Source organism: Callithrix jacchus, chromosome 11 (assembly GCF_049354715.1).
Source record: "Callithrix jacchus isolate 240 chromosome 11, calJac240_pri, whole genome shotgun sequence".
NCBI lineage: Eukaryota > Metazoa > Chordata > Mammalia > Primates > Cebidae > Callithrix > Callithrix jacchus.
Window position 1 is genome coordinate 76,208,615 of NC_133512.1, and position 23,710 is coordinate 76,232,324.

Sequence of the window (23,710 nt, forward strand, 5' to 3'; positions counted from 1 at the left end):
AGTGGTTGCCTCTAGGGAGACAAGACTAGCAGTGGGCAGACAGGGCAAGGGACTGACATTGGATTAAGGTTTTAGTACAACTTGGTTTTAAAACTATTCATATATTATTCTGGGGGAAAATAAAGCACATAAACAGTTTAATAAAAACATAATAACACTAGCCTGGAGATACAGGTTCTGGCTCAATGTCTGTCACTAGCCAACTGTGTCTGGTCGAGCAAGACACTTCGATCTCCAGGTCTCAGTTGCTTCATCTATAAAACAAGGAGTTGGAGTCCTTCCCAATTGTCCAATTTTATGACCGCATGGTTCTAATGTGCTAATTTGGGTTCTCTGCCAATGTTGGTAGTGTCATCCAAACTTGACTTCCTGCACTGTAATATGATTTAGCACTGTGCTAAGAAAATAGCATTTTATTACATAGATGTGTATCTCAAAAATAGAGGCATTTGGAACAAATGTACAATCCTGGAGTCTTGTGTTTTGCTAGAGAAATGAAGGAACGTAAATTGTGACTATTTTGCAGAAGTGCAATATGGAAGAAAACACAGGATGGTCAAAGAAGATAACACAACATGGCCACCAAGGAAAAAACAACTAAGCAATAATAATCAAACAGACAAGGGGGGTTAGACCCTGACCAGGTCTAAATGAGACAGAGGCTGGGGACTGGAGAAATAGGACCTTGGTATTTATACAGGTGAGTGGAGAAGTCCGAATGGTAGATGATTTTGGCAAAAGCTTGAGACTGGGGATGAAAAACAATGAGAAAGATAGAAGCTGTAATATTTTACAAGAGACTTACAAATATTTTACCTTTGGGGGATATAGAAGGAAGAGCTGACAGGATTTGTCACCGAGGACAAAGGTACAGAAAAGATGCAAGACGGCAGGGACACCAGAACTACAGGTTTTCAGGAAGCACAACATCTCAGAGAGAGTCAACCTTGGATTCCACTCCAGCCCATGTTTGATGTATGCGGAACAGAAGGTGAGGTTGAAAAGGAAAGGACGGGGACTCTGTCTTTGCTAGCGCAAGCAAGCCCTAGGTCAAGGGTATAGAAAAAGATCTGACAGAGTGGCACCCATTGTTCCTGAAACTGACTTCTCTTGTTGGATTTGGAAAGTCTTTCCAATAGAAACAGCACACTTCCTTTAGATCCAGGCAGTAAAATTCATTTTTATATCATTCGTTAAACATTTAAACCATTCACTTAAAAAAAGAACAAACATTTTTATTGTGGTAAAATAAACCACTCACTCTTACGGACACAGTACTGCTTCGGAGAATCACAGCAAGTGTGTATTGAGTCCTTACAGTCCAGAGACCATTCTACGAGCTTTATGCAAAACACAGTTAACCCTTCAACACCACGGGTTTGAACTGCGTGGGTTCACTTATATGCCAAAGCTTTTCAACCAAATGAGGACGAATATACAGTATTTGTGAGACATGAAACTCGCCTGCACAGAAGGCTGACTTTTCATATATTCGGGTTCCACAACACTGACTGAGGGATGTGAGTAAGCACGGGTTCTGGTACACACGGGTGTCCTGGAACCAACTCCCAATATATACTAAGGATGGCTGCATCTTGTTTTATCTTTTCAACTACCCTATTAACTGGCTACTATAGATCCACAATCCCTTATCCAAAGCTCTTGGGCTAAGTGGGTTTCCCAAATTGTATATATCATATTTTAGTAAGGTCATATGGTACACATTATATAACACCCCAGCAGTCAGGGGCTGCATCCTATAATCAAAAGCATTAATATTTTTCCACTGAAGCATAGGAATAAACATACCAATTTGGATAAAGTACATAATAAGTAGCTAGATGTCAGGTCAGGGCAGACTTTGATGCCAAATGAGTGTGCCTCAAACTTACGAGGGGAAAAAAACAACGATTTTGTTGTCAGAGTGGCTTGGATTTCAGAAATACAGATCTGAATTTTTATACCTATTTGACAGATGAGAAAACCAAGACACAAAAAAAGTTATATAACTTGCTCCAAATCAAACAGGTAGTAGGTGGTAGGCTCAGGGACTGACCCCTCAGGCAGTGTGGCCCCAAACCTAGGTTCTAACTGCCCTTGCTATATTGGCTCCTTGTATGTGGCTCACAGTTTAGGATTGAGGATTAGAGGGCATAAATTACATTTTTACCACCCAAGTAGTCAAGGAACATGGTATTCAGAACCAAGCAGAGTCCTGTTGATATGGAAGAAAGCCAGGTGGCATCAATGCTTCCTATCCCTGAAGAACAGGAAGAATGACCTGGAGGAAGCACCGGGCTTGGAGCTGTTCATAGCAGGTCCTGAACCAGAGAGGCACCAGGCACACAGAGCACCCTGGAAAGGGGTTGTGCTTGCTTTTAATCTGATGGGATGAGGAAAATACAACAAAGTCCCAGATAAACCAGGTAAATATGGCCCGAGAAGACGGGTGAGTATGAATGTGAGAACTGAAAAGGCAACCAAGAGAAATCATGACTACTGTTTATCAAACACACACTCTATGCCAAATACTGTACTAAGCACTTTGTAAGCAATATCATGTTTTTTTTCCATGCAAAAAGCTTTTGAGAGAGGAACCATTATTCTTCTCATTTTATAGAAGAGGCTGAAGCGAAATGCACACAGTCCACAGTCTATTGCAGGCAGAGCTTAAGGGGAAGAAAGAGCTGGTGGGAGAAAAAGTACAGGTTTGGAAGCTAGAAAATTCACTGAGGGAGATGAGAGCTGTGAGCACTGACAGTTTCTAAAGAAGCAATACATGGATTCCACCAGCAAGGGTATTCATGGCTTATGCAATGAGAGCTATTTTCTATGAAGATACTTCTCAAATTATGTCTTCGTGGGATAATGCCTTTGACAGAGTAAATGAAAAGCAAGTTTAAATACTAGATAAGCAGTCTTATTTGCTTTTTCACTAGGGAAGATAAGCAAATATGTAGCTCCCAATCTCCAACTTGGAGAAGGCAATCAATACATTTGACAGGCTGCTCAGTCCTCAAATAGCGAAGTGAAAACACAGCCATTTCCCACACAGAGAGAAAGCTCCTGTGGGCCAGCATGGAGGAAGGAGGGGCAATATTGGTACAACTTTATGGGAATTTATTTATGGAATTAACAGCTACAAAACACCCACAAATATATACTCATTGAGAAGATCCACACTACTGCCAGTGTCCCCATCTTCAGCTTAACCAAAATCACATATTTCAGTATGTCTTCTCAAAATGCATTCACGAAAGTAAGGCTACTTCCAAAGACAGAGAAGAAAACATAAAACTTCCTTTCCCAGCTGGCCAAAGACAGAGTACTGTTTACATTCCAAGCCAAATCACAAGCTCTTAACAACTGGTTGTTACCATGGCCTTACAAGGACCTTCTCTGGAAAGAAGAGGTTGAAAAGAAAACAGTAGTTGTTGCAAACTGTGCAAATCAGGTTTTCTAAAACATTCCCTGCAGGAAAGCTGTTGTGAGGCTGAAGGCTTCCTTTTGGAGCAAGGCTTCTAAGTAGGCAGCAATAAGAAGACTACTTGTCACTGGGGACACACCGAGTGCCTCACTCAAAGCTAGTGGTGGTAGATGTTATCCCATCCCCCAACAGCCCCATTTTAGAGATAGGACAAGGAGGCCCTGGGAGGTTCAGTCACTTATCCTACTAGGTCACGTCAAGTATAGGAGGTAGATCTAGAAATGAACTGGGAGTCTGTCCCTATAACTGAAGCCTCTATAGGGAGCTGGAAGAGGGGCTGGAGTCTCTATTCTGCTTCATCCCACTCTTCAATTTGAGCAGGGGTTCCATGTTTACCTGTTTTACTGATTGGACTTTGGCTTAAGATTTTCTTTGGAAAATGATTCTCTCCTTCAAACAACAACATCAACAACAAAGACAACGATTTTGAAAACCACTGCCCCGTCCCTGTGACATGTCTTGATTTGTGAATAGAAAAGTTTAATTCCCCCTCCCTCCCTGCCCTGCCCCATGGTGGGTGTGGGGTATGGCCACTGATGATTGGAAGAGGATAAGATGTCACTGTGTAGGAAATGTTATACATACCTAACGTGTGATTTGGCAGTGGAAGATAACATCTGAGTCATAAGGCAGCCCCACATCAAAACACTAAATCAAAAGCAAATGATGTGGGAAAACAAATTCCAGTATTCTTACAGAGCCTGTGTCGGGAAGATTCCAATCCCAGGGCTCTTAACCCATAAATCAACAATCCGTGTCTTCACTAAGAGGCAGCCAGAACCAACATTCCCGCTTCTGCTTCTGCACCAGTAAAGGGAGATTAGGACAGTGCCTGCCATGCTGTGTCAGGTCCAGTGGCACCAGAGCCAGGCAGGGGCTGCACGTCCTGGGACTCCAGCTGCAAAGAGTATTTTACTTCTGCAGAGCAGTAAACCTTCTAAAAGGCAAGGTTCCCAGAGCTGTCCGATTGAGACTTTCGAGACATCTTCAAGTCCAGTGCTTCTCAATGTATATTCCCAGGAGCCCTGGGATGGCTCCGAAGTATCTCAGTTCACTCTGGGGGCATCTGCCTCTTCTTCAACTAGAACAGTTCCTCTTTTGTGTTTTATACAGAAGGCTCTGCGTCAGATATGGATATAGAATGAGGTGCCCCAGTCCACCTATACCATAGATGGGGTGACTGAGGCCCAGAAAGCAAAAGGAAGCTGTGCAGTACACACACTCGTTAGTGACCACGCTCCAGCCTGCCTGACCAATGCCTGTCCTTCATGCTACCCTGGTTGCATGAAGAATTCTACTTCAAAATAGCTGAATAAATACAAATGCTATGTAGTCTCTTCACTGTAGTGAGAAAGGCTAAAAGCACATTAGGCTCATTCAGGAGGTCTCCTAAATTGCTCTGGGAAAACCCTGGGAGATTTCAAATGCCTGGAAAGCAATTTGTTGTAACAGTGCTTCCAAATTTCCAATTTCCAACTCTGTGGGCTGAGATGGGCAACAGGTAGACAAAATCATTACATAAGGAACATCTGCTGACACCCGCTATGAAAAGGTCGTGGCCCAGGAAGTATGAACAGTGGTCTGGGATGCTTTTTGTTGAACGTGGCAGGTTGATAAACTATGTCTATCTCTACTCTCTCCTGAAGCCCCACAAAGAATGACAGTAAATTTAATTTTAAAAAGGCATAAACTACCAGAACAATGTGATCGTCCTACAATATAGGAGAAGAGAGTAGACCCAAGATGCCAGTAACATTCTGGAGGCTGCTGCAGAGCAGTTGGACAAATGGTAAATGACTTAGTTGAACACAGCTAGTGGGTGGGGTGGAGTGGAGGGCAGAGACACAGGCTGATTTTAGTTCCCAAAGTCCAGAAAGGCTACCCTCAAGCACAGGGATGTGGGAAGGGCTGGGTATGCATGGGAAGCTTGGTGGGAACTCTGTATTACCTTATACCCTGATATATTTTGCTTCTTCGCTGAAGAAATCAGAGTTGTTTAAGGAAGGACATGTAATAATAGTAGGGCAGGTGGTTCAGCTGTGAATAATACTCACATGGCCATAATAATATAAGTCTCCAATGCCGATTTAGTGAAAAATGACCATGTGACTATATTGGAAGGCTGGATGGAGGAGGGGTGCACTGTGCAGAGGGCCTATCAAAGAAATAAGCCCTCACTTTCCATGGTAGCAAGTTAGTAGATAATACAAAGCTTTTAAGAATCTAGAGATGGCAGGAAAGCCCAGTTACTTTACATTATAGAAGTAAATAGAAAAGGGCAGTGAAAAATTTTTTCAAAGTGTTTGCATTTGGGGAGTAGAAATTGAGACTAGAGAGGGGATTGCTAATTTTCTGAAATTCAGAAACTCAAAAGCTCTGAAACCAAGTTTCACCTAATGTGGTGACAAAACTGCCTTTATAACAACACCTGACCTGAACTGATATGAGACTATTTCTAGTCTTTATTAAACTGTTTAAGTGTGAAGACTACAATTTGCTACCGAAATACCTTCTGTGTTTGATGACAGGTAATGCCCCAGACCTCGGTGAGGGTTAATCGATTACCTTGCCAAAGTTTGAATAATTCTGAATTCCAAACCACATCTGCCCCCAAGGTGGTTGCAGATGACCTTGCACCTTCTGTGCACCAACAACGTGGAGTAGTTTGGGCCCCTCCCCTTCTTCCAGTGCTCACCCAGCCACTGCCTGAAAGGTGAAGTTTCTACTTTGCACCCAACATGTCTAAAACAGAACTCCTGATCTCTCTCCTCCCCAGAGCCTGCTTCTTACACAAGTCTGCCCATCGCAGTTAGACCACCATCATTCACCCAGTTGCTTAGACAAAGAAACTGAGAATCTTCCTAGACTCCTCTCCTGCCCACATCCCACCTTTAATCCCTCAGGAAGCAGCGCCAGCTCTACCCTCACAGCTGCTAACCACATTGCCACCCCGGCACAAGCCTCCCTTTCTGACTTCCCTGCTTCTACGTTTACCCCAGAAGAGCGGATTCTCCTCAGAGCAAAGATTTCAAAACAGAAATCGGATCGAGTCACTCCCCTGATTAAAACCCTCTAACGGCTTCTCTCCACACCAGGATCAAGTCCTTACTCTCACATCACCTACAAGGCCCTGTATGGCTTGGCTTGTGCCTCCCCCTCTGACCTCCCATCCTGTCACGTTTCCCCCTCCTGCCTCAGGGTCCTTGTTCCTGCTGGTCCCCAGGCCCCTGAGACTCTCCTGATCCTCAATGACTCTTTTCTCAAATCATTCAGCCTCCACTGACCACACCCAGCCCCTCACTCACTGTCTCACTGGGGTATTATCTTTTGTTCACTCATCTTGCCACTCACTACTAGATTGTAGGTGCCATAAAGGCAGGGAATTCTGCAGTCCTGTCAACCCCTAGAGCCCCTGAATTAGGGCAGAGCCTGGCACACACACTCTATATCAATGAATATCCGTTAAATAAAAGAACAAATAGATGTACTCACTCACACCATTTAGAAAGTAAAGAATAATACAGTGAAGAAAATAAAATCAGCCTTGGAATCCCAGTGCACAGGTATAGACATATACAAATAAGTATGTGTGCTTAGTAGTAAAAATAATTGGTAATGTTCTGTATCTTAATAGAGATTCTGGTTTCATGAGAGTATGCATTTGTCAAAACTCAGAGAAGGTACACTTAACGAATGTACATTTCACTGTGTGTAGTATTTTCCTCAATAGAAAAAAACCAACCACATAGTGAACACTAGTTAATGATATGCATGCTGGAATGTCAAGGGGAAAGTGTGCTGATGCCTGAAATTTACTTTAAAATGCATTAAAAAATCACATGCATTATTGGATGAAAAGGGGGAGCGACAGATGATAAAGCAAACATAATAAAATGGAAATGGTACAGCCAGTGGTAGTCACGAGGAAGATTTCACTGCAAAATCCTTTCAACTGTATGTTGAACATTTTTATAAAATGTTGGGAAAAAGTAATTCAGACCATATTGATTACAATCAGTATATCCAACATGGTTTGATGAATATTTTATGTTATTTTCCCATGTCATAATGTCTTTATGTATTTATTTTTGAGACCAAGTCTCACCCTAGTGCAGTGGTATGATCTCAGCTCACTGCAACCTCACCCTCCTAGGTTCAAGCAATTCTCCTGCCTCAGCCTCCCAAGTAGCTGGGATCATAGGCATGTGCCACCATGCCCGGCTAATTTTGTATTTTTAGTAGAGACAGGGTTTCACCACGTTGCCCAGGATGATCTCGAACTCCTGACCTCAGATGATCCACCTGCCTCAGCCTCCTAAAGTGCTGGGATTACAGGCATGAGCCACTGCGTCCAGCCTCATGATTGACTTTGAAAGCTTAGTTTCACACAGATGTCTAGTAAGCCACTGAATGGATGTATCACAACTTACTTAACCAGTCTCCTATCTTTGGACCTAGAGGCCACCTTCAATTTTTCATTTTTATCAACAGAGTAATGAAAATCCTTGTATATAAATCTGTGTGCATAAGTACGTTTATTTACTCAGTTTATATGCCCAGAAATGCAAAGGTCAAATGTCATAACATTTTAGAATCCTGATACGCACACCTGCCTTGCTTCATAAAGTGTGGCTATTGAATGGGCATATTCTTATTTTCTGATGAGTAAGTTTCTTGAGAGAGATCAACTGCTTTGCTCTGCCTCCCTCTTTGGGCTGAGCGTACTGCCATGTACACTGTAGGCTCACAGTAAAACAACTTCAGTAACGTCCAGAGAACACATGACCAGAGCGAGTCCTGCCGCACTGCTGAGAATGGGGAGAGGTACTCTTCGTCACAAGAAATTTGAGGCTGCCTTTTTGTGATGGAGAGGAGAGGAGACGAGAGGGCTGCAGATGGCAGGCAATCTGGCAGCCAAAACCCAGGGTCTTTCAGATGCCCACTGGGAACCCAGGGCCAATTGTTCCCAGGGCTAAAGGTGGTCTCTGGGCCTCAGTGAATGGATTTTGGTTGAACCAAAACAAGGGAACACTCTTGTGACCCCTAAACAAAATGAATTCAAGCTGCATGAATGCTGGGGGAGAGGTGCTTGGGATGAATACTAAGGGAAGCATGGTACCCGAGGCCTGCACAGGGTGCAGCAGGGGGCTTCACTTTCTTTACTCCATGCCCCTCTGGATGCTCTGGTTTTTAAATAATAATTTATAATTGTGTAACTTTTTTTTGAGACAAGGTCTCATTTTGTCACCCAGGCTGGAGTGTAGTGGTGCAAGCATAACTCAGTGTAACCTCCACATCCTGGGTTCAGGTGATCCTCCCACCTCAACCTCCTGAGTAGCTGGGACCACAGGCACATGCCACCATGCTGGGCTAACTTTTGTACTTTTTGTAGAGACGGGTTTTTGCCATGTTGCCCAGGCTGGTCTTGAACTCCTGGACTCAAGGGACCTGCCCGACTCAGCCGCCCAAAGTGTTAGGATTATAGGTATGAGCCACAGTGCCCAGCCTTAATTGTATAATTAATTTTAAAAAGTCTTCCAGAGGTCAAAGGTCCCAGGTTGGTGGGCTCTTGCAGACCACTCACTTGAAGTCAGTGCGTGAGTCTTAGCCTGAACTCCAGCACACCAGCATTTCCATTTCAGAGCTCAGCAGAGACGGACTCCTCACTTTACACACTGGTCTTAGTCCAAAAGTTCATTAGTAAGTAGTGGTTTGGAGCTTGGAACATATTTCCCTATACAATGAAGACAGTTTCTCTTCTGGCCAACAAGAGCTTTTCTGACCCTTCATAAAACCAAAATAAATCCCATCTTCTTAAAGGACAGAGAAACCCTATTAATAACTGAAATACTGAAGGGACTTTCACAAGACTGGTGACAGAGGCAGAAATTTTTCTGAAAAAGAAACTTTCTTGGGAAGCTTAACTAGTGGCACCTTTCTTTTTCTTTTTTTTTGTTTTTAGAGGAAGAATACCAAGGGGAAAAAAACCCTCAGAACTTTCTGAGGAAATCAGCTAAGTGATAAAAAGTGAGGGGAAGAGGTCTTCAGAAAATTTAAGAACAAGCTTGCTCCGAGGTGAAATGATCCCATTTACCCAGGGAAGCAGCAGCTGGCATGAGCTGCAACCCTAGAGAAAATTAAAAGAACGCTGAGAGCCAAGAGAGGCAGTGCCCAAACCTGGGAGGCTGGGGGAGAAGGGGCACGGGTTGGTGCTAGGTTATGGGGGACCAGAGACAAAACCCACGGGAACCGCAAACAATCGCAGCGAAGGGAATATGCCTACTCCACAGAACATGGAGGTTTCTATCATGTTGAAGAGAAAATGTCTATTTAGCTGAAAGTCCTCTTGTATCTGGACACTTAAAAATGGAAGTCTCTGAATCACACAAGAGTTTCAGGGTCATCCAAACAACCAAAATGACCCAAAGATCAGAAAACCACCTAAGAAATGAGATGAATGTGTTAAAAGCCCAGGAGAAAATAGGATGCCAACATTTAAAATGATAGGGAAACAAGCTCCCAGCTGAGGGTGATGTTTCCAGAGAAGTGGGGAAGGAGAAGTAAACTGCCAGGGACAGATGGCAAACACTATCAGGTGGCATAAGGGTCCCCAGAAGAAAGCGTTGGAACTGGGAGACATCAGGGCATGTGGTGCCCTCCACACATCTGCCTACTCCATAAGCACCTGGCCCTGAACAGAGTCTCAAAGGACATCTCAGGATCTGAAATCATTTTGAAAGCAGTCTGTGTTAGGCTGTTCTTGCACTGCTATAAATACCTACCCAAGGCTGGGTAATTTATAAGAAAATAGGTTCAGGCTGAGTGTGGTGGTTCACGCCTGTAATCCCAGCACTTTTGGGAGGCCAAGACAGATCACCTGAGGTCAAGAGTTCGAGACCAGCCTGGCCAAAATGGTGAAACCCCATCTCTACTGAAAATAAAAGAATTAGCTGGGTGTGGTGGCATGCGCCTATAATCCCACTCACTCGGGAGGCTGAGGCAGGAGAATTGCTTGAACCCAGGAGGTGTAAGCATGGGCCTCTGGGGAGGCCTCAGGGAGCTTTTGCTCATGGCAGAAGGTGAAGCAGGAGCCAAAGTGAGAGTGTAGGGGGAGGTACCACACACTTTTAAAAGATCAGATCTCCTGTGAGCTCAGAGTGAGAGCTCACTTATCACCAAGGGGATGGCTCAAGTCATTCATGAGGGATCCACCCCCATGATTCAGATACCTCCCACCCCCACCTCCAACACTGAGGATTACATTTTAACATGAGATCTGAGTGGGAACAAATATCCCAACTATATCATAGTCATCAGACCACTGGCCTGATTCCTTCCTACTTCTTTGAGTCTACAGTGCCATAAGATGCTCCATTATTTTATCTATTAGTGAGAAACAAGAAACCAAACTACCAATGACACAACATGGAATTTCATCCCCACTTTGGAGATGTTAAAATGTGAATAAAATAGGCATCTTAGAATCAGTGAAAAATGAAGGATTGGAGGCATACACTACCTGGCTGTTTTCAGAAGGTGTGCACGGCACCATGATGTTACCTCCCGTCCACGGCACCAACGAAAGGGTGCCAGTGAAAAGATTCACTTGGCAAAGCTGCATCATTGCCAGAATCCACATATGATCAGTGAAGGAAGAGCTGAGGAGGCGGATGCAAGAATAGGGAGCAGCAAAAGCCAGCAGGGATGGGAGGGCTCCCTGGGGATCCACTTTACTGTCTCCATGGAGGGTGGACTCAGCCATGAAGCACGTCCCTGGCCACCCTTCTCCACTCACATGGCGAGCCCGATGCCAACAGGGGAGGCCTCCATGCAACAAGTGGCACTCTGGACCCCTGGGGACGATTGCCAAATGCCTGCCTCTCCCATGAATGAACACCACACATGTGCGCTCGCTGACGATGGCGCAGGTCCTAAAAGCAGGAATCGGGCTGCACAGGAAATGTTTTGCAAAGAATGAACCAAGTCTTCTCCCTCGGAAAATAGCTTCCCTCCAGCCTCCTTCAAGAGAGTTGGAAAGGAATGCTTCCCATTTGCAAATCAATAACTTACATTGGCTGTGTAGACAATAAAGCGCAATATGTGATCCTAGGGACCCATAATGGCTCAGTGTTCTAACACAACCCTGCCCTCCAAGAAGCGGACAAGAAAACGGCACAGGCCTCCCAGCTGTGTCTGGCTAGGGCCACACAGAGGGCTGGTGGTCTGCCTGCCGTTCTTTCTTTTTTTGGTGGAAAATCAGAAGGCTTCAGCAGAGCAGGCTGCCAGGAACTGAAGACACTCGACATCTTACCATTTCCTACTTTTCACAGCTATTTGCATGAGGGTTGTTAGGAAAACACCTATACCAAAAGGGAGACGGTTTAATGGAAGAAGCATTTCAATCACTCACTTTCAGCCAGAATTTCACACACTCGGAGGCACTTGACATTATCCTTGGAAATCAGGAGAGAAACAGCTGCCGCGTAGGCCACACCCCCAGGGATTTCAGCCTTTTGATACACGACGAGTCGCCTGTGCAGAGATTGGTTAGCTTCTGTGAAATTCCAGCCAGGAGGAGCAGGGGCCGAAAGACGATAATAAAACTGATCTCCGTCCTACCTGGTTCAGCCGGGTGTCCAACCCGCGGGGACAATAAAAACGGCCTGTGGCTGGCAAACATCATCTTCCCCGATTGTTCCACTCCCTTCTAATTACTCTCCGCGTCTGGCACCCGAGGGCCCAGAGCGACGTGGAGATGACTCGAACTCCCGGATCCCTGGGCAGCCCGCCAGCCAGGTCTCTGGGAATCTAGGAATGCACCATTATCAATCCACTTGCCTCATCTGAAGAGTTGGCTGGAGCACACCTGTACTTCCTTTTCAATCACGAGGAAGACTCTAGGAACCTCAGTCACTCCCCACAGAAAAGCAAAGGAATCCATTCCTTCACGAAGCCTCGTCTCTGCTTAAACCTGGCACTCCTCGGGTTAGGCAGAAATGACTGAAGAACTCTTGGGACTGCCCACTCAACTTTAGGGAAGCCGGCCCCCGCGGGAAGCCACCCACGCAAGGCAACCAATCCAACTAGCCAGCAGCATCTGACACACTAAGCTGTGGGTGTTCTAGATACAAATACAGAGGTTTTTCCTTTTACAAAGGCCAAATGGCATGCTGTTATGGGCAATGGCTCAGCTGAGAGACATTTTTAGGAAGCTGTTGCTGTTGCATTAAAAAAAAAAAAAAAAAAAAAAAAAGATTGTGGATTTTGTGCACTTAAAATGAAAATCAAAACTTGAATGTGGAAGATGATTGCCTGATGGTTTGGCTTTTCTCCCTGGCCTAAACATTCCAGATCCAACCCCCAGCTTTCCACGCCTCAGCCCCAGGCACTCTTTACTGCCCTCACTCCCAGTTTGCTGGGCACAGGGGTGTAAATGCTGGCAGCTTCCCCATTTGGACTGAGTTCAAGATGGTACCTGATTAGCACACAGGAGCCTGTTTGGCCATTCAGCCTATACACTGAATGGTCCATCTGGGGTGTCTGAATGGCAGTTAGAGCTCAAGGTGAGACAAGATGAGTCTTCTCCCCTTTCTCCCTGCATCTCTGCTCAGGATACCCAGAGGAGAGGGAAGAATTTTAAACACCCCACCATGGACGACAGCCTTAGGTCCAGCCTCATATGCAGGGCAGGAAGGACTAATCAGTTTATACTTTGTTGCACTCAGAGAGCCCATGAACACTCATGGGAAAATACACGTACTGAGCATCTACTATGTGCCAGGCAACGGAAAGAGGAATATAAATGAGGCATAGGATCTGTGCTAAAGGAACCCAGAGCCCACCAGAAAGGAGGACAGGTGAAATAAAATATAATACGATATTATTATATGCTGTAACAGAAACACCTGAAACGTGCTATGTAAACAGATGAAGACTTGGCTAATTCTGCAAGGGTCTGAGGGTTGGGAGGTGTCAGGGAAACCTCATTTGAATTGGGCCCTAATGGATGAGTAGGAAGTTGCCAGGTGGACCCAGGCAGCAGTCAGGAACAGAGTGATAGGACAGGGTGAGTAGTCTGTGGAGAACACAGGGACTCTGCTGAGGGGGCAGTGGCTGGGGCTGGGAGGGCTCACAAGGGCCACGGTGAGGGGCTATATGCCAACCTCACTCAGCAGACCCCTGGGACCCACTGACATGAGTCGAGGAGCAGTGACAATCTGATCTGAGTTTCAGAAGAGTCAAACTGGAGGCAGTAAAGCTGGATTGGAGAGGCAGAAACCAGGAAAAAGCCCAGTCAAGAGGCTGCTGTGAAGACCCTAGAGAATGCGGGCGTGGACAGCCTGCCACTGTGGGGAAGAGGAGGAGCCAGAGAAGAAATGCTTCAGGGTGGAGACACAGGGCTGCAGGTAGCAGGGAGTGATGCCTGCCTGGGGCCAAAAGCCTGGGGTCTTCAATGTGTCAGAGTCCAAGCTGCCAACATACCAGCTCTTCTGCCACATTTTCTGAATCTTCCTGATTCTCAGATTTACCAGTGCCAGAATCTGAGCAACACCCTGGCTCCCAGCTCTGTTACATTCTCTCCAGATCATACATCCTGCTCCCAAGAGTTTCCAACCCAGCTGTCAAATGCTGGGCCAGGGAGTCTCCCTATCCAACCCCTGCATCTCCACCGGCTCCAGGACCAGAAGCCCCAAAACGGAAATGGGATATACTTCCCACTTGATTCTGTCTACAGACCCCCTTCTAAATACAAAAAACATAATTTACCAGAGGTTAGCACCCCCTTCCATGTTCACCTGCCCAAGCTGGTGCCAGGAATTGTGGGATCCATCTGGTTTTCCTTTGCCCCCAAGTTTGGGCCCCATGGAGTGATGGCAATCTCAGGGTCCTCTCAGAAGCCTTACAGGGACATGTTCCTGTGTCCAGAGAAATCTGGACATAAGGCAATCCTAATGTCCTTGGTAAACTCTAGAAGGAATGCATTTTGGGTAAAGCCAGGACCGACCACTTGGGCAGAGGAGCTCCAGGTGTTTTTTCTATAACTCTCATTGCTAATATCTGAGACAGGAGCAACACTGTGCCTTGTGTGTGCTGCACAGTGTTTATGTTTATAAGAGAGTTTCCCAGTGTCTAATGGCATTGAATCCCACGGCACCATGGGAGGTAGGGAAGTCAGGCACTCCTAGAAGGCCACATGGAGCAGAGCGTGAGACCATAGGTTCTGTAGCAGAATGCCTGGCGTGGAACGCTGCTCGGCCTCTCGCTGGCTGTCTCCTTTTGAACAAGTACTCTATTTCCTTGTGCCTCATTTTCTCCAGCTGAAAAACAGAACTAATATATAAGTCCTCACTTATCCATGGTTTCACTCTCCACAGTCTTAGTTACATGCAGCCGATCATGATTCAAAAATATTAAGTGGAAAATCCCAGAAGCAAACACTTCATAGGTTTTAAATTGTGCACTGTTAAGAGCAGCCTGATGAAATCTCATGCCGTCCGCTCCATCCCACCTGAGATATGAATCATCCCTCTGCCCAGCGTGCCCACATTGTCTATGCCACCCGCCTATCAGTCACTCAGTAGCCATCTCAGTCATCTGATGGAAGCCTGTGGCATCTCAGTGCTTGCATTCAAGTAATCCTTACTTTCCTGAACAACGGCCCCAAATTCCGAGCGTGGTGATGCTGGCATATTGTTATAATTGCTCCATTTTGTTACTAGTTGTTATTGTTAATCTCTTACTGTGCCTCATTTAAAAATTAAACTATCACAGGTATGTATCTATGCATAGGCAAAAACAGTAGACACCGGGTTTAGTACTATCTGTGGATTCAGACATTCACTGCGGGTCTTGGAACTGTATCCCTCGTGGATAAGCAGTGACTAGTAGACTAATGCCTAGCGCACAGTGGGCACTTTATAGGCATTTTTAGAGAAAGATCTGCAATTTAGAATGACTTAAACAGAGTGCTCCAGGCTGAGGAACTTGCCCGAAGTTGCCGGGCTGGAATGTGAGATGGAGAACTAGAATTCTTTGGCTCCCAGACCATACTCTTCATGCCACGTCAAGCCACTCTGGGAAGCACCTATTCTCTGGCTAGTCCTGCTTCTTGACTGGGAAAGGCCCTTTCCATGGCAAACAACATATATTGTCACCTTACAGCAATAACCATTAAAGTAGAAGGGTTTTTTTTTTTTTTGGAGAATTTTTTATTGAGGTAAAATTCATATAACACAAAATTCATTATTTTAAACATTCCAAAGTGTACACTTCAATATGCAATCCACAATATTGTGCAGCTACTACCACTATCTAATTTGAGATTATTTTTCCTACCCCAAAGAGAAACCCCATACTTCTGAATTCCCCTTTTTGCCCAGCCTCTGGCAACCACCAATCTATTTCCTCTCTACGGATTACCCTATGCTGAACATTTCATAGGTATGGAATCATCCAATATATGGTCCTTTGCTTCTTTCTTTCACCTAACATAATGTTTTCAAGGTTCGCCCATATTATAGCAGGTATCAATATTTCACGCCTTTTTCTGGCTGAACAGTTTTCATTGTAGGATATACTACATTCTATTTATCCATTTACCATTTGATGCACATTTCGTTAGCTCTACCTTTTGGCTGTTGTGAATAATGCTGCTCTGAACACTGGGGTACAAGTTTCTGTGTGACCTTACGTATATATCTAAGAGTGGAATCACTGGATCATAGCATGACTGTAGGCCTAATCTTTTGAGGAACTGCTGAACTGCTTTCCACGGTGGCTGTGACATTTTACGTTCCCAACACCAATGTGTAAGGGTTTCAGTTTCTCCACAATCCTCGCCAACACTTGTAATTTTCCTTTTAATTAAAAAATATATATATTATTATAGTCATCCTAGTGGATGTGAAGTGGTGTCTCTTGGGGTTTTGATTTGCATTTCCCTAATGACTGATGATGTTGAGTCTGTTTTCATGAACAGTATATCTTTAGGTTCTTGATATTATGGAAATTGAAATAAAAGATACAAAATCTTCAGCATTTGTTTCTCAAAATGAAGGAGTAAGCTTGGTGCAGACACACCAAGCTGATGTACCTAGAGACTGCAGCAGGGAAACTGAATTTCCAACAGACAGGGTCCTTTGGTTAGCTCCTATGTGCAGCAAGCAAATGGTGGCCCCAAGGTTAGGGTGGGATTTGGGAAGGCTGCACTGGCTCACAAAAGCTTCCACATCTACCTGGGGCCCACCCTGGTTCTGCTTCTCTGGTTATTAGGTCATATCTGTCTTTAGAATGGCAGTCCAGCTTTGTCCACAGGCTCGAAGGTGGCATTAGCAAGATGGTCTGAGATGCTCAGCTTATAGATCGATTGCGGGCCTGAGAAAACCCTGGGAATTAAGGATAAATGCCACATGACAGATCCATTTAGGAAGCTAAGCGAGCAGATGGCTCCAAATGCCAGCCAATAGCAGGTCTGGGCACTCAAGGAAGCAAAACCCTCCTGTGGTACAGGGGCAGCAAAGCGGCTGAAGGCTGGCTGATGTGTGAGCCCTGTGAGCCTTTGACTCACTCTGCTAAGAGCAGAGGCAGAGTACAGCTAGGCAAGCACCTTTTGGAAAACAGGCCACTGGTTACCTAGGCATGGGTGTTCCAAGACCCAGGTTCCCTCTTCTTTTCAATGCTGCCTTCTGGCCATTTCATTTTTCAGGGCCTTTTCAAGAGACAGGAGAAAAGAAAACACCATTGCATGCTTCCACAATTCTGTAGAAAGGTATGGGCCAGGGATGGCTGCAGCCAATGGATTCCTGCTCTATTACTGTGTAATAAATCTACCCCAAAACTCTGTGATTTAAAACCACAATTTGTTATTATCTCTCACAGTTCAATGGATTGACTAAACTCAGCTGTGCAGTTTTCCCTTACGATCGGACGTCAGTTGAAGCTACAGTAGTATCTGTCTGTACATCTACTGAGCTGGATGTCTAAGATGGCCCATTCACATGGCTGGCATCTGATGCTTGCTGTCACCTAGGGATGCTGACTGGAGGGCCTCCACCCCAAATGTCCTGCACTTCTTATAGCCTGGTAGCTGGATCCAAGAATAAGCATCCCGACAGTGAGTTTTCAAGAAAACACAGGCAGAAGTTGCAAGGGCCCTGTGACCCAGCCTCCTGTGTCACTTCTGCCATATTCCATTGGTCAAGACTGAGTCACAAGGAACACTCTCCAACACTATGAAGCTAGTATTACCTTACCAGATGAAGACTTTTTAAGAAAACTAAAGATCAAATCCCTTCTGAATAAAGACATAAAAATCCCCAACAAGATATTAGCAAACCAAATTCAGCAATACATAAAAGGGATTATATACCAGAAACAGGTGGAATTTATCCCAGCAACACAAGAGTGGTTCGACATATGAAACTCAATTCATATAATATATCATATTAACATAATAAAAGGCAAAACCATATTATCATCTCAATGGACATAGAAAATGCCGCATTTGACAAAATCCAATCCCCTTCTTAATAAAAACACTCAACCAACAGGAATAGAAGGAAACTTCCTCAACTTGATAAAGAGTATTTATGAAAAGCCCATATCATACTTAATAGTGAAAGATTTAATGCTATTCCCCAAGATCAGGAATAAGACAAGTATATCTACTCTCACCACTAGCACTCAATATTATATTGAAGGTTCTAGCCAGAGCAATTAGGCAAGAAAAAGAAATAAAATGCATTCATATCTATCTGAGATGACATGACCTTAGAAAGCCCTAAGGAGACTGGGCACAGTGGCTCACGCCTGTAATCCCAGCACTTTGGGAGGCAGAGGCAGGTGGATCATGAGGTCAAGAGATTGAGACCATCTTGGTCAACATGGTGAAACCCCGTCTCTACTAAAAATACAAAAAATTAGCTGGGCATGGTGGTGCATGCCTGTAGTCCCAGCTGCTCGGGAGGCTGAGGCAGGAGAATTGCCTGAGCCCAGGAGGCGGAGGTTGCGGTGACCTGAGATCGTGCCATTGCACTCCAGCCTGGGTAACAAGAGCGAAACTCCCTCTCAAAAAAAAGAAAAAAAAAAAAGGAAGCCCTAAGGAATAAATACACACAAAGAAAACTATGAGAGCTAACAAACAAGTTTAACAAGGTTGCAGAATAAAAGAACATATATAAGAATCAGTTGTGGGCTGGGTGCGGTAACTCATGCCTGTAATCCCAGCACTTTGGGAGGCTGAGGTGGGTGGATCACCTGAGGTCAGGAGTTCGAGAACTGCCTGGCCAACATGGTGAAACCCTGTCTCTACTAAAAATACAAAAATTAGCTAGGCATGGTGGCAGGTGCCTGTAATGCAATCCCAGCTACTCAAGAGACTGAGGCAGGAGAATCCCTTGAACCTGGGAGGCAGAGGTTGCAGTGAGCCAAGATTGTACCACTGCACTCCAGCATGGGAGACAGAGCAAAACTCTGTCTCAAAAAAAAAGAATCAGTTGTATTTCTACATACTACCAATGGGCAATCATCAAGTAAAATTGGGAAAACAATTTCACTTACAATAATATAAAAAAATAAAATACTTATTAATAAGTTTAACCAGAGAGATGCAAGACTCATACACGGAAACTAGAAATACAGTTGACAGAAATTAAGGTCTAAGTAAATGCAAAGCTATCCCATGTTCATGCACTGGAAGACCTAATGTTGCTAAGGTGGCTTGCATTCTTTAAACTTATCTACAGATTCAGTGTAATATTTGTAAGAACCCTGTCTTTTTTTGTATTTCTAGAAGAAATTGGCAAAGTGATCTTAAAATCCATATGGAAATTCAAGAAATTCCTATTGTTTCAAGCCAAAACAATCTTGATAAAGAACAAAGTTGGAGGAATCATACTTTCCAGTTTCAACACTTTCTAGGAAGCCACAGTATCCAAGATAGAGTGTTACTGGCATTAGATTATATAGATCAATGGAACAGAATTGAGAGTCTAGAAATAAACTCATATTTATGGTCAGTTGATCATCAAGAGTTCCAATACAATTCAGTGAAGGAAAGAATAGTCTCCTTCAAAAAATGATACTGAGACAATGGAATAGACACATGAAAAATAATAAATTTGGACCCCTACTTCACCCATGTACAAAAGCATACCTCAAAACAGATCATAGATCTAATGTAATAGCTAAAACTATACAACTCCTAGAAGAAAACGTGGGAGCAAATCTTGTGACCTGAAATTAGACAGTGATTTCTTAGATATGACAACAAAAGCATAAGCAACAAAAGAAATATTTGATAAATTCAACATCATCAGAACTAAAACCTTTTGTGCTTCAAAGGACATCATCAAGAAACCAAAAGCACCCCACAGAAGGGAAACAATATTTGCAAATTATGTATCTGATAAGAAACATATAGTTTCTTACATATATCCAGAATAAATAAAGAGCTCTTAAAACTCAACCGAAAGAGAAATAATTTAATAGCTATTAGGGACGCTGAGGTGGGAGGATGGCTTTAGCCTAGGAGGTTGAGGCCAGCCTTGGCAACAGAGCAAGACCCTGTCTCTAAAAGAAATACAATTTTTAAAAATGGCCAATAGGTGCCAACAAACCCATTAAAAGATGCTCAACATCATGTAGTCATCAGGAAAATTCAAGTCAAAACCACAAAGAAATACCACTTACCACCCACAAAGATGGCCATGATGAAAAAGACTGACAATAGCAAATGTTGGCAAAGATATGGAGAAATTAGAACCCTCATACATTGCTGGTAGGAATTTAAAATGGTACAGCTGCTTTAGAAAATAGTTTCACAGTTCTTCAAAAAGTTAAGCATGGAGTTACCATATGATTCAGCAATTTCACTCCTAGGTATATACTCAAGAGAAAACATATGTCCACAGAAACTTATACACATGCTCACAGCAGCACAATTCAAAATAGCCAGAAGGTAGAAGTCACACAAATGTCCATCAACTGATGAATGAATAGAGAGAATGTAGTATATTCTACAGTGGTATATACTGTCCAGCCACGAAAAAGGAATGAAGTACTGATACCTGCTACCACATGGATGAACCCTGAAAACATTACGCTAAGTGAAAGAAGCCACACATAAAAGGCCACATATTATATAACTCTATGTATATGAAATATTCACAACGGGAAAATCCATAGAGACAGAAAGTTGATTCACAGTTGCCAGGGCTGAGGGGAGAAGGGAATGGTAAGCAACTGCTAATGGGTACAAAGTTTCATTTGGGGCTAACCAATGTATTCTGGAATGAGATGGTGGTGTTGGGTGCACAGCTTGTGAATATATTAATACCAACAACTTTAAAGGAGTGAATTTCATGGCATATGAATTATATCTCAACAGCAATTATTAAAACACACACATAAAGTCTGTCACAGAGAAGAGACTACATGGGAGGTGCGTGCCCTGCGAGGGCTCCTCTGAAGACCAGTTACCATGTGCGCTCCAACTCGCTCCTTTGTCATAATAGGTAAGATCACCGGCAGTTGGCCACTAGATTAAGGACTGGATGGATCTAGTTTTACCTTCTCATCCTGAAATTTGAGACAGAAATCATGTCCTGGTATCTTTTGGGCTCCTTTATCAGTAGCAGAACACTCAGACAGGCTCTCTAGCACCAAAGAGAAAGCATGCAGTTGGAAGACTAGAGAACACGGCCAGCTGAGAAACAATGTACAGCAGAAGGGCTGGTAAATCCAGGATAGGGTGACTCTTCTAGAGCCAACCAACAGGTCCAGAGGTGGAAGGTGCTGAGGAAGACCTGACTTGTAAGATTATTGTTTACCCCAAGAAAAAGAGCTCGGCAAAGTAGAAAGCACATGGGTGGTAGAGATGGACAGTTCCACGTTCAAATCCTGGCTCTGCCACTTATTAGCTGTGTGATCTTAAAAGTGCTATTTAATTTTTCTCTGCCCCAGTTTACTCAGCTCTTTGCAGGGTGATAAGATTGAAAGGCTAATATATGCCAAGTGCCCAGCATAAAATAGTTGTTCAGTAAATGGTAGTTTTTATTATTAGTACTGTCTTGTCAGCATAATTATTAATGCCAACGGCCCCTGCCAGCATTCAGTAACACCTGCCATGTGGTCTGAGAATTATCTGGACATTTCTGTTTTCCTAGCTACTTTGGTCCTATAGGCAAGACTGGATAGAAAATGTTTGGTCATTAAGGGTAAGTTACCCTTAATCTATAGAGGGCGCTTAGAAAACAATGAGAAACAGATTAATAGACCAGCAGAAAATTAAGCAAAAACCATGAAAAAGCAACTCATATAAGAACACACACAAGGCTAACAAATACATGAGAATTGTTCAAACTTATTAATAATCCTAAGAATGAAAACTAGAACAAGATAACATTTGAACTTATTAAATCATCAAATAGCTGACAATCTTTGGTGAGATATTGGCCAGAGCTGAGAAACAGCCACTCTCATACACTCCTGAGGGAGTATTAATTGGAACAATATTTCTAGAGGGCAATTTAGCAATAAGTATCAAAAGCCTCAAAAATAGCACTCTCAGACTCAGCATTCTACTTCTAAGAATTTATGCTTTAGAAATAATCATGAATGTGTGCAAAAATTTAGCTATAAGGATATTCATTTGATTGCAATATTATTTTTAATAACAAAAACCTGAAAATAACCAATATACCCAATGAGAGAGAATTGGTTAAATAAATTATGAAACATGGGCTGGGTGCAGTGTCTCACACCTGTAATCCCAGCAATTTGGGAGGCCGAGGCAGGCAGATCACGAGGTCAGGAGATGAGACCATCCCAGCCAACATAGTGAAACCCTGTCTCTACTAAAATACAAAACATTAGCCAGGTGTGGTGGTGCACCCCTGTAGTCCCAGCTACTAGGGAGGCTGAAGTGGGAAAATTGCTTGAACCCAAGAGGCAGAGAGAGCAGTGAGCTGAGATCACACCACTGTACTACAGCCCAGGCAACAGTGCAAGACTCTGTCTCGAAAATAAATAAAATAAAATAAATGATGAAACATATTTACAATGGAATACATAATAACTAGGAAAGGTAGTCACTATAATCAACACAATACACAATTATCCCATTTTTATAAGTTACAGGAAATAAACAAAAGGTCAGCACTGGTTAATTCTCGGTGACAGGCGTATAGACTAGCTTTTTTCTTCTTTTGTTGATGTGCAACTCCTACAGTGATCACATATCACTGTTTCAGGAAGAAAAAGGATCATTAAATAAATCTGCTCATGGAGGCTCAGACCCTCCATGAATGCAGCTCAGTGCACACAGCCTAGAGCACCCTGCTCTTTGGCCCAGTGCCTATTCTTTCAGCCTCCAGTCCCCTCTCCTCCCAGCCTGGAGTATGTTCTCAGGGCCGGGTCACTGCTTTCTGCTCCTCTCTGAGCCCCTCCTTGCACTGCATGACTCCAGACCCAGGTCCACCACTAGCTATCACCCCAGTGGATCACGTGGTCTCCTCACCTCCATTCCCCCACCTGCAAGTCCCATGACCTAAGGCTTACCTTCCGCTCTAATCTCCAGGACACGGCACTCTAAAAATGAAACTGTTCCACTGAATTTGGTTGGCACCATTATTACCACCCTATTATTAGTTTCCCTTCTAGTCCATCAGAGGGGACAGGCCATCACCACTGACCTGAGAGGAGATGGACAATCTCAACAGAGCTTGGAGGTGTGATTTCACTTCTCTGCCAAGGTGGCAGAAGGCTGGTCACCACACCAGGGCACACTCCTTGACAATCCACAATTGCCCAGAGGCCATCCCTACATAAAGATATATGAATGGGGAGGGCTCTGGCAAGAAGTTAGTATGACCAGGTCCCTTCTGACAGACCTGAGATGTGCCAGGAATTCTTAAGGGCAAGAGGGTCAAGCCTGGTCTTCTCCCTGAATTTCCACCCAAACACCAAAACGCCAGGGCCGGGAGATGTGCTGCTCGTGGGTCATGCAGGCTGTACGGAAAGACACCAAGTCACAGGAAGCTGCCTCTCTCACAGGGTGGTGCCGTTCTGTGGTTCTGTGGTTTCCCACCGTTTTGGAGGTGTAGCCATTGTTTACTTGGTTTCACCACACCTCCTCTCCTCCAGAAAGTGCTGTATGTAGATTTTCCTTCTAAGTGATGTGAACACAAATGATTCACCAGGGGCCTTGAGGTCACTGGGGCTCCC

The 23,710-nt window shown here is 44.0% G+C and overlaps 1 protein-coding gene across 17 annotated transcripts in view; it reads right to left on the reverse strand.

Moving 5' to 3' along the window:
* Positions 1 to 23,710, reverse strand: part of ATXN7L1 (ataxin 7 like 1) — a 271,983-nt gene that overhangs the window by 221,741 nt on the left and 26,532 nt on the right. For 2 of the 17 annotated variants that reach the window (XM_078343119.1, XM_054237390.2), the window contains exons 1-2: positions 12,107 to 12,489; positions 11,898 to 12,019 (exon numbers count right to left, since the gene is read on the reverse strand). The exons of 14 other annotated variants lie outside the window; for them this stretch is intronic. Coding sequence is in view for 1 of the 3 variants with exons in the window: in XM_054237388.2 (XP_054093363.1) it covers positions 12,107 to 12,170 (64 nt within the window). In the remaining 2 variants the exon portion in view is untranslated. Of the gene's footprint in view, positions 1 to 11,897; positions 12,020 to 12,106; positions 12,490 to 23,710 lie in introns of those variants that run through there. One more of the 17 variants, XM_054237388.2, reaches the window with a different exon arrangement.